The sequence below is a fragment of the Macaca fascicularis genome, chromosome 16 (assembly GCF_037993035.2).
Source record: "Macaca fascicularis isolate 582-1 chromosome 16, T2T-MFA8v1.1".
Lineage (NCBI taxonomy): Eukaryota > Metazoa > Chordata > Mammalia > Primates > Cercopithecidae > Macaca > Macaca fascicularis.
The window spans coordinates 75,617,697-75,632,678 of record NC_088390.1 but is presented as its reverse complement, the minus strand read 5'-3'; the positions used below and the strand labels follow the sequence as shown (position 1 = coordinate 75,632,678).

Here is a 14,982-nt window from a genome sequence, read left to right as displayed (position 1 = left end):
AAATATATTATTCATCTTCTCCTGAAACTGGTAAAATAATTAAACAGCAAGATGATATAATAGCTCATTTCTCCTAAAACTGACCATAGAATTTAATTAAGTATGGTTTTAATAGTGTACATTTAGGTATAATTAAAGTATGATTTCTAATTCAGAATTGAATGAGGGCATTTTTATGGTGAATCCATATAGGGATGTTTGGTAAATTGCTTTAGATAAAATTATATGAGTAAATTTATTGTGTTTTATGTCAGTAATCTAAGATGTTTAAATATTATCTTTTATGTTACCTTAATTTATTATGTGACTTGAATTTTAAAATATTTCGGAAAAACTAAATGCGAAGGAAAAAATCATATTAAATGCATGTTGGGTTTGATGAGGTGTTCAACACAATCATTCTTTTGGGATAGAATTGCTTTTACTTCTTATTCATAAGAAAGGACAACCAAATTTCTTGTTTTTCCTTAGTATTATATTATCTGCAAATAAATCTTGGTGATTTTTGCTGCCGTTATACTTTGTAATCACTTTGTTTCTTTTATTGTAGGAAATTCTTTTTCCACTATTTTTTTTATTTTGGTTAATATTAATTAGCATGATGCATCCAAATAAGAAATATGAAGAAGTGCCTAATATAGAACTTAATCCTATGGACAAACTTACTCTTTCTAATCTAATTCTTGGATATACTCCAGTGACTAATGTTACAAGCAGCATCATGCAAAAAGTGTCTGCTGATCATCTACCTGATGGTATTGTGAGCTTATATATATTCTATTTATAATATTAAGCCTGTTCAATATTTATCAACTTGCTTTATTGAATAAATAGCAGTCTTAACACTTAGAGATGTGTTGCTCCACCAAAGTATAGTTTTATAAAAATACTAAAGTTATTTAATTCTGTTGCCTTATTTTTCTTGTGAAAAATTATTTTATATTCTTAGTGGTAGAAAGCATATTTTATGTACTTTTATATTTAATTCTTAGACCATTTATAAAATAGTTTAAGTATACTTGTTTAAGATACAAGCTTTGATGGGCTATTTCATTTTGATTCTGACTTTCATATAATTATGAAGCTAGCAATGTTTAGCTGAATGTGGTGGCATTTGCCTGTAGTCCCAGCTACTCAAGAGGTTGAGGTGGGGGGATCCCATAAGCCCAGAAGTTTGGGACTGCAGTGAACTATGATCATGCCACTTCATTCCAGCACTCCTTACTCTGGGCAACAGAATGGGACCCCCATCTCTAAAAATAAAAAATTTTAAAAGAAGCTAGAAATATGTGGTAAAGATTGTAAAGCAGTCACCTTTTCAGCTTACCATGCTTGTTTATAGAAGTATGTGGTTAAACTGAAGAAGTACCTAACTTTGGAGACTACAACTATGACTATGGTAAAGTCCCTAACTCTGTTTTATTTATTTATATATGTATTTTTTTGTAGAGATGGGATGTTGCTGTGTTGCCCAGGTTGGTCTCAACTCCTGGGCTCAAATGATCTTCCTCCCTTGGCCTCCACCTAAAGTGCCACCTAAGTCTTTTTTCTCAATGTGCACTTCTCACAAAGAAATGAACTAGAAAATAGTGTAAGCAGTGAAGTTCCAGTGAACTTAAAGTGGCTGTGAGAGAACCTAAAGCAAAAACTGGAAAAAGTGACAGAAATTCTTATACTATTAATGATTAAACAATGAAGTGCCGAATTATAGAACATAGCAGATTAACATGTTATTTTTTGCTATATGGGATAGTTGTAATTAGCTTATATATCATCACATTTTTGGATAGTACATCATTGAATGGAAAGTGTTAATTATACAGTCAGAAGCCAAGTAACCTATTCCATTGGTTTCTTTCTTTGGTTATTTCTATTTAATATTTTGATTAAATATACTTCTTATTGTTATATGTTAGTGTATCACATTAGGCACAAGTAGTATAGATTACCATGAGAATTTAGTGTATAAGCTCAAAAAGCTGATTAAAAATGTTGAAATGAAATTCATTGGTAATTCTGAGTAGGAGGAAAGAATATAAACCAAAGAAATAAGAGGTCGGGCGTGGTGACCCACACCTGTAATCCCAGCACTTTAGGAGGCCAAGGTAAGCGGATCACCTGAGGTCAGGAGTTCGAGACCAGACTGGCCAACATGGTAAAACCCTGTCTCTACTAAAAACACAAAAAAATTAGCCAGGCGTGGTGGTGGGTGCCTGTAGTCCCAGCTACTTGGGAGGTTGAGGCAAGAGAATTGCTTGAACCTGGAAGATGGAGGTTGGTTGCAGTGAGCTGAGATTGTGCCACTGCACTCAAGCGTGGCAACAGAGCAAACTCTATCTCAAAAATAAATAAATAAGTCAGTGTATATTAACTTAGATGCCAAAATAGTGTATACATATACATACATTTTTTTAGACTTCTGTGTTTTTAACAACAGAGCTATCTGAAAATGGGTTATGCATACATACGTAGCTTGACTGGTAGGATGTTGAACTAACACCCTGTTTATTCATGTAAATCCTGGAATTCCCTGTCCCTCTTAAAAGGCCTGGAAAATCTATTAATTAACATTTAAGTAATACTTTACAAAGCATTTTTTTTCTTCTTTTTCTTCTTTTTTTTGAGATAGGATCTCACTGTCAAGCTAGTGTGCAGTGCCATGATCTCAGCTCACTGCAGCCTCTGCCTCCTGGGCTCAAATGATACTCCTGCTTCAGCCTCCTGAGTAGCTGGGAGTACAGGTTTACACCACCACACCTGGATAATTTTCGTATTTTTTGTAGAGACGGGGTTTCGCTATGCTACCCAGGCTGGTCTCGTACTCCTGGACTCAAGCAATCTACCTGCCTCCACCTTCCAAAGTACTGGCATTATAGGTGTGAAGCACCACATCCAGCCTACAAAGCATTTTGATGTTACTTCACTTGTTCTTTACAACAACCCAGTGTCATCAGCTAGGCATTGTAGATGAGGACACTGAAGTCTGAGGGTTTAAATCGCCTATCTGCTCACACAGTTAATAAATGAAGAAGTTAAGTACTAATTCTATATTCTTTCCATTTCACCACATATTTGAAGCTTCTGTAGTGAAAATTGGTTGCTTGTAAACAAAACTTACAAGAAAACATTTAAAAATTAGTCTTATCTGATGAGAAAGAGTGATTACAATATTTCTTCCACTTATCTCCTAAGAAAGGAACAAGCAATATTGGATTTGAATGACAATTTTTATTTAAGGAGGAGTTGTTTCATAGTTACTAAAATGCCTATTTGGTTTCTGAGGATTGTGGCATTTTCTTTATAAGAAATATTTAAAAATAAGCAATTCATATATTTCCTAAAAAGTCATTTTTGTACAGGTGCGGTGGCTCATGCCTATAATCCCAGCTAGTCAGGAGGCTGAGGTGGGAGGATCACTTGAGGCCAGGAGTTCAAAACCAGCTTGGGCAACATAGTGACACCTCATTTCTACAAAAATTAAAAACAAAAAATTAGCCAGGCATGGGGATGAGTGTCTATAGACCCAGCTCTACTCCAGAGGCTGAGGTGGGAGGATCTCTTGACCCCTGAAGTTGGAGTGCAAGATCCCATGCACTACAGCCCGGACAACAGAACAAGGCCCTGTCTCTAAAAAAATATAAAATAAAATAACGAAGTTATTTTTTAGTTTTACTTCAAGATAGATAAATGAACTGCATTACTAATAATTTTTATAATTTCATTGCTGCCTGAAATTAGTATGATTCATTAAGGTTTTGAGAAACAGCAATTTCTTTCAGAAATATGAGTTCTGCACATTTTATACTGTATTTCATATGTTTATAACATAAGTGTAACACTGACACATTTCTGTAATAAAATGACAGCTAAGTAGTGTCTGCATCTTTGTACCATTTTATTATTTATTATTGTTTTGTTGGAAGAATTGTCTTTTTTTCTTTTGTATTTTTAGTAGAGACGGGGTTTCACCATCTTGGCTGGGCTGGTGTCGAACTCCTGACCTCGTGATCCACCTGCCTTGGCCTCTCAAAGTGCTGGGATTACAGGCGTGAGCCACCGCGCCCAGCCCCGATGTCTTTTTTTCTTTTTCTTTTCTTTTTTTTGTTGAGACATGGTCTCACTCTGGAGTGAGAGACATGGTCTCACTAAACTGGAGTGCAGTTGCTCAATTATGGCACACGGCAGCCTTGACCTCCCAGCTCAAATGATCCTGCCACCTCTGCCTCCCAAGTAGTGCTGGAAGTACAGGCACACATCACTACACCTGACTAATTTTTTTATTTTTTGGAGAGACAGAAGCTCACAATGTTGCCCAGGTTGGACTTCAACTTCTGAGCTCAAGCAGTCCTCCCGTCTTGGTCTCCCAAAATGTTGGGATTACAGGTTGAGCCACTGTGCCTGGCCTGTCTTCATTTTTTAAGAGGCAAATATAGCAAAAGTGTTTATAAAATGTTCCATTCATCAAAATAATTGTAAACTTGATCTACTGTAGTATGGTATTTTAATTTGTGAGCTAACTATATTGTTATGATATCTTACAGTTATAATTACTGAAGAATATACAAATGAAAAAGAAATGTTAACATCCAGTCTTTCTAAGCACAGCAGCTTTGTAGGTGTGGTTTTCAAAGACTCCATGTCCTATGAACTTCGTTTTTTTCCTGATATGATTCCAGTATCTTCTATTTATATGGATTCAAGAGGTAAATAGCCCTATATAATCATTGAAGATCAATTAAATTCATATCTTTGCTGCTTGCAGTTCATAGTCGAAATTTGATATAGTTCAATATTGGCATTTTCAGCTATTCTTACTTGTTCCAATAGGAAAACTGAGAAGTATAGCATAAAAATATTTATTTATAAATATGTATCTACTTCTACACATAAAAAATTTTTATATAATATCCATTTTGATTTAATACACTTATATATATTAAAAACAATAGCATAAAGCAAAATTGCATTTTGGGTTATATGACTTTCTAAATCTCTAGGTTTTCATGTAATTGTTTTTACTTATGTAAAAATATTTTAAAATCTTTGTTATGTACAAATCTTTAAAATCTTAAGGTCTTCTACTAGTGAACTTTATTAGTTTTATATTTGAAACATGGGAAACAACCTTTGGTTGTTTAAACCTATGAAGAAATGTTATCAACCACAAACATATATTGAGCAATGTTAAAGTCACTATGCTAAATACTGAATTTGTGACTTTATTTCAAAAAGCCCTTCTGAAAATTCTTTTTTCCTGTTTGCTTAACTTTGACTTTTCCTTGCTTCTGAAAGTGCTTTGAAGCTAAGTCATGTAGAATGATTTACTTTAAAACAAAAAAGTAACTTGTTTTAAATAACTACAATTAATTTCTTTCTTTACGTTTTTATTCATTCACTATTTAGTATTCTAACACATGTAACTTTTATTTCAAAATTTCAAGTAAATGATCAGAAATCTTATAGGTATTATTTACCTTTGAAAGTCAATAGCTTATTTCTTTGGTCCTGTAGAGATTGATTGATTATATTATTTTGGTAACTCTCCATATAATATCTTTAAAACAATGCACTTGAATGTTGTACAGCGTCTTAGATCTCATATTCTTCCCCCCATAGCTGGCTGTTCAAAATCATGTGAGGCTGCTCAGTACTGGTCCTCAGGTTTCACAGTTTTACAAGCATCCATAGATGCTGCCATTATACAGGTAAATATGATAAAGGAAGAAATACAAAAACTACACCATTTTAAAATAAATATTTCCTAATTCTTTACAGTAGTATTTGGTTTGACTACTGTCAAATGTACAAAATATGTAACTTACTGCAACTCCTTTAAGATAAAAGATAAGAAGTCATATTTTCTGATTTGGTACTTTTTGTTGTGTTTCATATTTTAGCAGAAAAACTAGCCATGAAATTTATTTTTAAAAATCTTACTTTTGTGTCTGGGCTAGATAGCAGTAGATGAAGTTACCTTAGAATTCAAACTATTCAGATTAACCGTATTTCATTCTTCCATGTTCTGTATGGATCTGTGGCTTTTTTTTTCCATTTGCTCTTTCTAATTGAACTTACTATGCTACAAAATTTACTGTGCTGCAAAATATTATAAAGTCAAGATCGATATCAACCATCTTCTCTACTAAACTATATGTTTAAAGTATGTATAAATAATGATAGAACTGGAATCAAAATCTGAACAGGAGTCTTGTCTTTGTTGTTACACTGCTATGTAGTAAAATGACTATAATAATAATACTTTACTTGACAGCATTGTCGTAATAACTAAATGAGATGATTTATGTAGAATTGTTTTGTAAACTTTTGCAGTATAGTGTAAACATATTAGGGACATGTAATGTTGCACAAATTCAATAATATAGAAATTTAAGGTAAAGATAGTGAAATACAGATCTATTACATTTATGTTGTTATATCACCTGTTTGTATTTTGCCAAAGTTTTTAGCCATCCACAGCCGAGACCACATTGGATGAATAGGCAGGACAGATTTCAATTTAGGCATTAACTGGGATGTTAGAAGTATTATGTGGCATAAATAGTTTTATTATTTGAGCTATATGTGCTGCATATGTAGACTTTAAAGCAATAGAAGGGCATGGTATTTAGAAGAACATTTTTTAAACAATCATAGGAATGATGGCACTAATAATCACTCCTAAATTCCTAAATTTTGAAGATGTATATTTTTCCTAAGATACATACAATTGTCTGCTTAAGATGATAATTGTGCAATTTTTATTTGACAAATTATTTAATCAAAATTTATACACTTACCAACTTTAAACTTTAAATTTTATGGTATACTTTTAGAATACATTTAAAGCAATATTCTACTCTGAATTATGATATTGGGGTCACTCCCTTTATTTCAGGTATGTAGTTTTTGGGGATTGTATTTGTACTAGGTTATTGACAAAATTTAGGGATATAGCTGTCCCGTTTTACTAGGGGCTACTATCATAACTAAATTAATTTAATGTATTTATATTTTCTAATTATAGTTGAAGACCAATGTTTCTCTTTGGAAGGAGCTGGAGTCAACTAAAGCTGTTATTATGGGAGAAACTGCTGTTGTAGAAATAGATACCTTTCCCCGAGGAGTAATTTTAATATACCTAGTTATAGCATTTTCACCTTTTGGATACTTTTTGGCAATTCATATCGTAGCAGAAAAAGAAAAAAAAATAAAAGAATTTTTAAAGATAATGGGACTTCATGATACTGCCTTTTGGTATGTTATTAAATGTTTATTACTTAATGTAATTAAAAATTGTATTAAATATACAGATTTTCAAAAGTGTAATTTTGATATTTACCTAAGTTGATGAAGTGCTTATCCTGTTTTCTTACAATGATCACCTTAGTCTTGGAATTTGAGATTAGTCAACAAGTTTCAACAACTAATTGGCTTCATTTAACATAAGGGATGAAGAATGTCAAAAGCTTATGTTGACAATATGTGTTTAAATTTTATTTCACATTTTGTTTGAATCATGGGCACACTCCGTGTATATTTCAGAGTATTTCAATATACTCCATGTATATTTTCTGTGTATTTCAGAGTTCAGGAAATGTGAAATCTTGAAACATTAGAAATTAATAATTGCCTGTTACAGTTTTTCCATAATATAGCATATATATAGTATTAAACATTTAGTTACAGTGATTAAAGTCTATGTATGTGGTATATGGACTTTATTCCCTTGAAAGTTTTAGTTACTTGGGTGAATTAAGATGAATATTGAAATAATGTTAGAGAAAGAAATGAGTAAAACATGTTTTCACTAGTGACCTTTAATGTATCAGCATTTTTATACAGTGATAATTTTATAAAGGCTTGCATTTTTATAAATAATTCTAAGTGTAGTTTCCTTACTCTTTTCACTATGTAGTGAAGTTTGTTCTGGGGGGAAGGTTATATAACAATTACAATATAACAATTAATTATACACTTTTTTTATACTTTTTTTTTTTACTTTTTTACACTTTTTTCACTTTTTTACACTTCACATTTTAAATTATAACAATTACAATATAACAATTACAATATAACAATTAATTACACACTTTACATAATGGGATTATTGTATATAACATATGTCCTTTGCTTGTTTTTCTTTCATTTGTTATTTTAGAAATTGTTGGTTTTGGATTTTTTTTTTTGAGACAGGATCTTGCTCTGTCACCTAGGCTGGAGTACAGTAGCATGATCATGGGTCACTGTGGCCTCCAACTCCCAGTCTCAAGAGATTCTCCCACCTCAGTCTGACAAGTAATTGGGACTACAGGTGCATGCTGCCATGCCCAAGTAATTTTTAAATTTTTTGTAGGGGCAGGGGTCTTGCCATGTTGTGCAGGCTGGTCTCAAAGTCTTGGCCTGAAGTGATCCTCTCACCTTGGCCTCCCAAAGTGCTGGGGTTACAGGCAAGAGCCACTGTGCCTGGGCAATGGATTGGTTTTTAACATTTATTGGGTTATTAAAGTATTTTATGGAGAACCGGTAGCTGGAAGAATTTAGGCAAATCATTCTCTCAGGGTCTCAGTTTTGCCTCAGTAAAATGATGGATTCAATTTTGATAATTTCGCTACCTTTTTAGCCTTCACTCAGTGATTTTATGACATCATCAAATCCTGAGCTAACTTGAAAAAATGTGTGAAATAAAAATACTGCAGCAGTTCCGTTGAGCTCTGATTTGTAAAGAAGTCTTGAGTAAAAATAGTGAATTCATTACTGATCTTGTTTATTTCACGTTGTGTAATTGTAGTAATTATGTCATTGATTAGTGAGGTAAGGTAGCCTTTATTGTTTATAGTTACAGAAGCCATCAGAGGTTTAATTGTAGCACATGCCATAAAGAAAATTGTTATCTTGATTCACTAAACTCTTACATTTTAAGAAAATCAGAGATGTTCTATGCTATTGAACTTTTGAGAATATTAGATTTAAATTAATTATGAATTACTATTCATTTTGAAAGCTTTTTTTAAACACTGGAAGATAGCATTTTTTTTTTTTTTTACCAGATTACACTTTTACCTATCACTTAACCAATACTATATTTTAAATTACTTATGACTATTAATTTTCAATACATAAGCATACACAGAAATGAACAGTGACTTAATTTTAAGAATAAAATGACTAAAATCTAAAATTTTGTTTAAAATGATTTTTTAACTGTCTAAGCCTATGCATTTGACCATAAATATATCTGTATTCTCATTTTAGGCTTTCCTGGGTTCTTCTATATACAAGTTTAATTTTTCTTATGTCCCTTCTTATGGCAGTCATTGCAACAGCTTCTTTGTTATTTCCTCAAAGTAGCAGCATTGTGATATTTCTGCTTTTTTTCCTTTATGGATTATCATCTGTAAGTATTTTAACTTGTGATAGGAATAAAGAGCTGTCAAAGTGTTTGATAATATAGCAAAGTCTTTTTCTTCAGTTTACTTATAGTCAATTTGCCATGAAAGACAGATTTTACTAAGTGATTGATAAGTGACTTAATAAATAAATGATGTAGCATCACTGTATCCCTGTATTTTTAGGAACGTTACAAAATAGTGTTAGGTTTAGATTTAGCTTTTGTCATATGATGTATTTCACATACAACTCCTCTGAGTCTATCTGTTATTGTCTTTATATAATGATGTATATAATTAAGACTGTCGAGTATTGGACTACTTTTGTTAATCTTCATGAAATCCTTACTCTTTCAAGTTAATTTATGCTCCAGGATGATGATTTTTAAAGATATGTCTTTGCAAATGTAACTCTTTAGCAGTCTTGATATTCATTTGGTATATTGGCTGAATGATGGGTTTTAACAGCGAGCCTTTATTTTAAGTGGTTCCATCTTCCATTCTGATTGGTTTATGTGCCCACCCTGTATCAGTTGTTAAATTTTTGGCTATCATTTCTGCTCTTTAAAATAATAAATTGCAGATAACTAACATAATTCTATATGTAATTGCCTGTTTTTTTTTTTAATGTTTAATTTTACTTTTTTGAGACAGGGTCTTGCTCTGTGGCCCAGGCTGGAGTGCAGTGGCACCCTCATGGCTCATTGCAGCCTTGACCTCCCAGGGTCAAGCAATCCTTCAACCTCAGCTTCCTGAGTAGCTGGGACTACAGTTGTGTGCCACCACACCTCGCTAATTTTTGTATTATTATTTTTAAAATTTGTAGAGTTGAGATATTCCTATGTGTCCAAGATTGGTCTTGAACTCTGGGCTCAAGTGATCCACTTGCCTTGGCCTCCCAAAGTGCTGGAATTACATGAGTGAGCCACTGCACCAGGCCTTCTGTTTTTTTTTGTTTTTTTTTTTTTCTTTTTAAACTGACTGTTTATCTTATGAATAAATTAAGTTTAAAAGATGGGTCTTGTACTTAAAGTTTTTGTTGATTTATTATTTTGTTCACATATTTTATGCAGCTTATTGCAGAAACACATGGCTATTTATGGTTTCTATAATGTAGAAGTGGTCATGTTTGCCTGTGATACAGATAAAAATACAGTCTTTAATATTTGTTAATTTAAGGCCAGGTGTAGTGGCTCACACCTGTAATCCCAGCACTTTGGGAGGCCAAGACAGGAGGATTGCTTGAGGCAAGGAGTTTGAGACCAGCCTGGGCAACATGGTGAAACCCTGTCTCTACAAAAAAAATACTAAAATGCTGGACATGGTGCCCCACATCTGTAATCCCAGCTACACGGGAGGCTGAGGTGGGAGGATCACCTGAACCCAGGAGGTAGAGGTTGCAGTGATCCAAGATCGCACCACTGAACTTCAGCTAGGGTGACAGAGCAAGACCCTGTCTCAAAAACAGAAACAAAAAACAAACACAAAAATATTTGTTAGTTTAAATTTTTAAGAGGTATATCACTATTTGTATGAAAATAAAATACCTTACTACAGCATTTAGAAATTATAGTTGTATTTTAATGAATGTGTTTTTCATGAAAATAACTTGTTCTTTCAGAAGCAAACTTTAATTTTGTTTTCATACCAGTGTATATGAATATTGCACTAACCTTAATATTTGTATTTTATAGGTATTTTTTGCTTTAATGCTGACACCTCTTTTTAAAAAATCAAAACATGTGGGAATAGTTGAATTTTTTATCACTGTGGCTTTTGGATTTATTGGCCTTATGATAATCCTCATAGAAAGTTTTCCCAAATCGTTAGTGTGGCTTTTCAGTCCTTTCTGTCACTGTACTTTTGTGATTGGTATCGCACAGGTAGGTAATATATTAATCTTACATTCACTAAATATTTTCTTTCTGTTTTATGTAGCTTCTTATACTGACATGGATACTACCTTTGATTTACCAAAAAAATTATTTTAAAATTTTAGCATGATAAAGAAATGATTTCTAGAGTATATTTTACATCTAGTTTTATTTATGTTTGTCCAATTTTAAGTTTTTAGTTAAATGTTCTCTTTATAAATTTTTCACTTTTTACTTCAGTGTATCTCAGTAATTTATTTCATTGCAGAAACTCAGTTTGATAGTAACGTGTTTAAATATCAAGTAGTTCTTATTGCCTATGGCCTGGTTATATTGCTATCATTTGTACATTTATCTCAGAAGAATGTGTGGGAGAAAATTGTGTGTGGAGCAGAACAAATTTACTGTGAGTGTAGTGGTGGAATAAGTAGGTCTGGTGGATTTTGTTGGCCTAGGCTTCAGGAATTGTCATTCTAAATAACATTCAGACTTATAAATATTATTTTTATTAGTCCTTACAGAGGTAGTCAGGTTCTAAATGGAATAAGCCTTATAAGAAACGACTTTATAGTGGAACATAAATTTGGCTAATGTACAAATAAAAATATAATTACTAAATATAAGAAATTACTCATGTTGGTTGGATAGAAATTCTGATTTATGAGATATAATTAAATATTGAGTTAATCATTTTACTTGTTTGAGACCTAAGAGTGATTGTTATACATTTTGAGAGTTGATTGAGTCCCCAAGTCCACGTTCTCTAGGAACATAGAATTATAGATTCGTAGGTTTGTGTTGTGAGTGGGATGGCCTTTCAGTGTCATTGAATTTATCTTCTTCATTTTTATAGGTGAGGGACCTGAAGCCTAGAATAGTATAATTAAAACATATTCACTTAATGGCAGGGCTAGGACCTCAATGAGGCTTCATCCTCCAGTACATTTCTCTTTTCATGCTATCACAAATATCTACTATGAATACTTTAATAATTGTGTTAATTAATCAAAATATTTGCTTTCTTTTCACTATTGGAAAGATGCTAACCATAATTTTATTCTCTAATACTTAATTTGTTTGGCTTCCATATGGATCATAACCCTTTTGTTTGCATTTGTTATTATTATTATTGCAGTTTATTTTTATTTCATTTGCTAGTAATTACATTATAATTAAATACCCCTAGAGTGAATATATCCTAGTTAAAGAAGCACAGCATTAAAAACATGATTGAAAGGAATTGGTTTGATAAACTTGTATTTTTGTAAAGTCTTTATTGTTTTCCTTATAAATTTATATTATTAATTTGGTAAACTGTTTAATCTATTAAAAGGCCCAATTGGTTACTGTCACTCTGGATATGCTAAATAACTCTAAGTAGTGTTAGCTTTTGCTTGTTTTTGTCATTTTTATGTAATAAAGTTAGTGTTTCTGTTTTTCAGGTCATGCATTTAGAAGATTTTAATGAAGGTGCTTTATTTTCAAATTTGACTGCAGGCCCATATCCTCTAATTATTACAATTATCATGCTCACACTTAATAGTATATTCTATGTCCTCTTGGCTGTCTATCTTGATCAAGTCATTCCAGGTATGCAGATGGTTTTTGAATTTTACTTTAAAGATGTTTAGGCTTTTTTGCCCACGTAGGTTCAGCTTAATTTTAAGATTTTTTTCCTAGCCAGGGTACCCTAAGTCATATTCATTGTTAAAGCTTTTAATTTGACTTTAAATAAGTATATTTTGTACCTTAGGCTGTTGCCACTAGTGAACATAAAGAGATTGTGTAAAAAGAGAGCAGTTTGTTTTGAAAGCCTTAAGTCTCTAGTTGATCTTAACTTGGTCCTTCTTTATATCAGTCTTTTAACTGAAGTATTTTATTTTACCCTCTAAGGTCTAAAACTATGAAGTGATCTTGTAACTCCTACCATTTTCTTTATCTCCTGTCCACATCTATAGCCAATCAGCAAACTCCTATAGATTCAATAGTAATATTAAATATCGAGCATCTTTCCTTTTCCCCTTGTTTTCCTCATTACCTGTGTCTGTATTCTACACCTGTACGATCTTATATGGTAACTACTAGCCACGTGTGGCTTTTAAAATTTAAATTGATTACAATTAAATCAATTAACAATCTATTTTTTTCAGTAGCACAAGCCACATTCCAAGTGCTCAGTAGCCATATATGGGTGTTAGTTACTAAATTGCATGGTGCAATCTAGGTTGTCTGTAGAACATTTTGACCATTATGAAAGTTGCATTGTATAATACTAGTCTAGACTAGGGGTTTCCAACCCCCAGGACACGGACCTTACTAGTTGCCTGTGAGAAACTGAGCTGCACTGCAGGAGGCAAGTGAGTGAAGCTTCCTCTGTATTCACAGCTGCTCGCTTTACCACCTGAGCCCTGCCTCCTGTCAGATCAGTGGCAGCATTCGATTCTCATAGGAGTGTGAACCCTGTTGTGAACTGCGCGTGTGAAGGATCTAGGTTGCATGCTTCTTATGAGAATCTAATATCTGGTGATCTATCACTATCTCCCATCACCCCCAGATGGGACCGCCTAGTTGCAGAAAAGCAAGCTCAGGGCTCCCACTGATTCTACATTATAGTAAGTTGTATAATTATTTCATTATATATTACAATGTAATAATAATAGAAATAAAATCCACAGTAAATGTAATGCATTTGAATCATCCTGAAACTATCCTTGACCCCTGTCTGTGGAAAAATTGTCTATCACAAAACCGGTCCCTGGTGCCAAAAAGGCTGGGGATCACTAGTCTAGACCATTGCAGTACCTCTCATCTAGTTACATACCTCAAGTCTGTCTGAGCACTTCACCCCTCTTTTTTTGAGGTTTTATTTTTTAATAGATTTTTGGGGAACAGGTGGTGTTTCGTTACATGAATAAGTTCTTTAGTGTTAATTTCTGAGATGTTGGTGCACCTATCACCCTAGCAATGTACACTGTACCCAGTGTTTAGTCTTTTATCCCTCACCCCCCTCCCACCTTTTCCCTGAGCCCCCATAATCCATTGTATTGTTGCTATGTCTTTGCGTCCTCGAGAACTTAGAATAATGGTCTCCATTTCCATCCAGGTTGCTGCAAATGGCATTATTTTGTTCCTTTTTATGGATGAGTAGTATTCCATAGTGTGTGTGTGTGTGTGTGTGTGTGTGTGTATCCCATTTTCATTATCCAGTTGTTGGGATGGGCATTTAGGCTGGTTCCATGTTTTTGCAATTGTGAATTATACTGTTATAAACATGTGTGGGGAAGTATATTTTTCACATAATGATTTCTTTTCCTCTGGGTAGATGCCCAGGAGTGGGATTGCTGGATCAATCGGTAGACTTACTTTTAGTTCTTTAAGGAATCTCCACACTGTTTTCCATAGTGGTTTTACTAGTTTACATGCCCACCAACAGTGTAAAAGTGTTCCCTTTTCACCACATCCATGCCAACATCTATCATTTTTTGATGTTTCGATAATGGCCATTCTTGCAGGAGTAAGGTGGTATCACATTGTGATTTTGATCTGCATTTCCCTGATCATTAGTGATGTTGAGCATTTTTTCATGTTTGTTGGCCATTTGTATATCTTCTTAGAGTTATCTATTCTTGTCCTTAGCCTACTTCTTAATGGGATTGTTCGTTTTGTTCTTGCTGATTTGAGTTACTCATAGATTCTAGGTATTAGTCCTTTGTCAATGTATA

At 33.2% G+C, this 14,982-nt stretch overlaps 1 protein-coding gene across 9 annotated transcripts in view; it reads left to right on the top strand.

Moving 5' to 3' along the window:
* The window catches only part of ABCA5 (ATP binding cassette subfamily A member 5), a 79,882-nt gene that overhangs the window by 13,416 nt on the left and 51,484 nt on the right, over nt 1-14,982 (top strand). For all 9 annotated transcript variants that reach the window (XR_012426074.1, XR_012426075.1, XR_012426076.1 and 6 more), the window contains exons 3-9: nt 551-755; nt 4,542-4,703; nt 5,617-5,705; nt 7,025-7,254; nt 9,253-9,394; nt 11,081-11,269; nt 12,703-12,850. Coding sequence is in view for 6 of the 9 variants with exons in the window: in XM_065531907.2 (XP_065387979.1) it covers nt 551-755; nt 4,542-4,703; nt 5,617-5,705; nt 7,025-7,254; nt 9,253-9,394; nt 11,081-11,269; nt 12,703-12,850 (1,165 nt within the window). In the remaining 3 variants the exon portion in view is untranslated. The remainder of the gene's footprint in view (nt 1-550; nt 756-4,541; nt 4,704-5,616; nt 5,706-7,024; nt 7,255-9,252; nt 9,395-11,080; nt 11,270-12,702; nt 12,851-14,982) is intronic.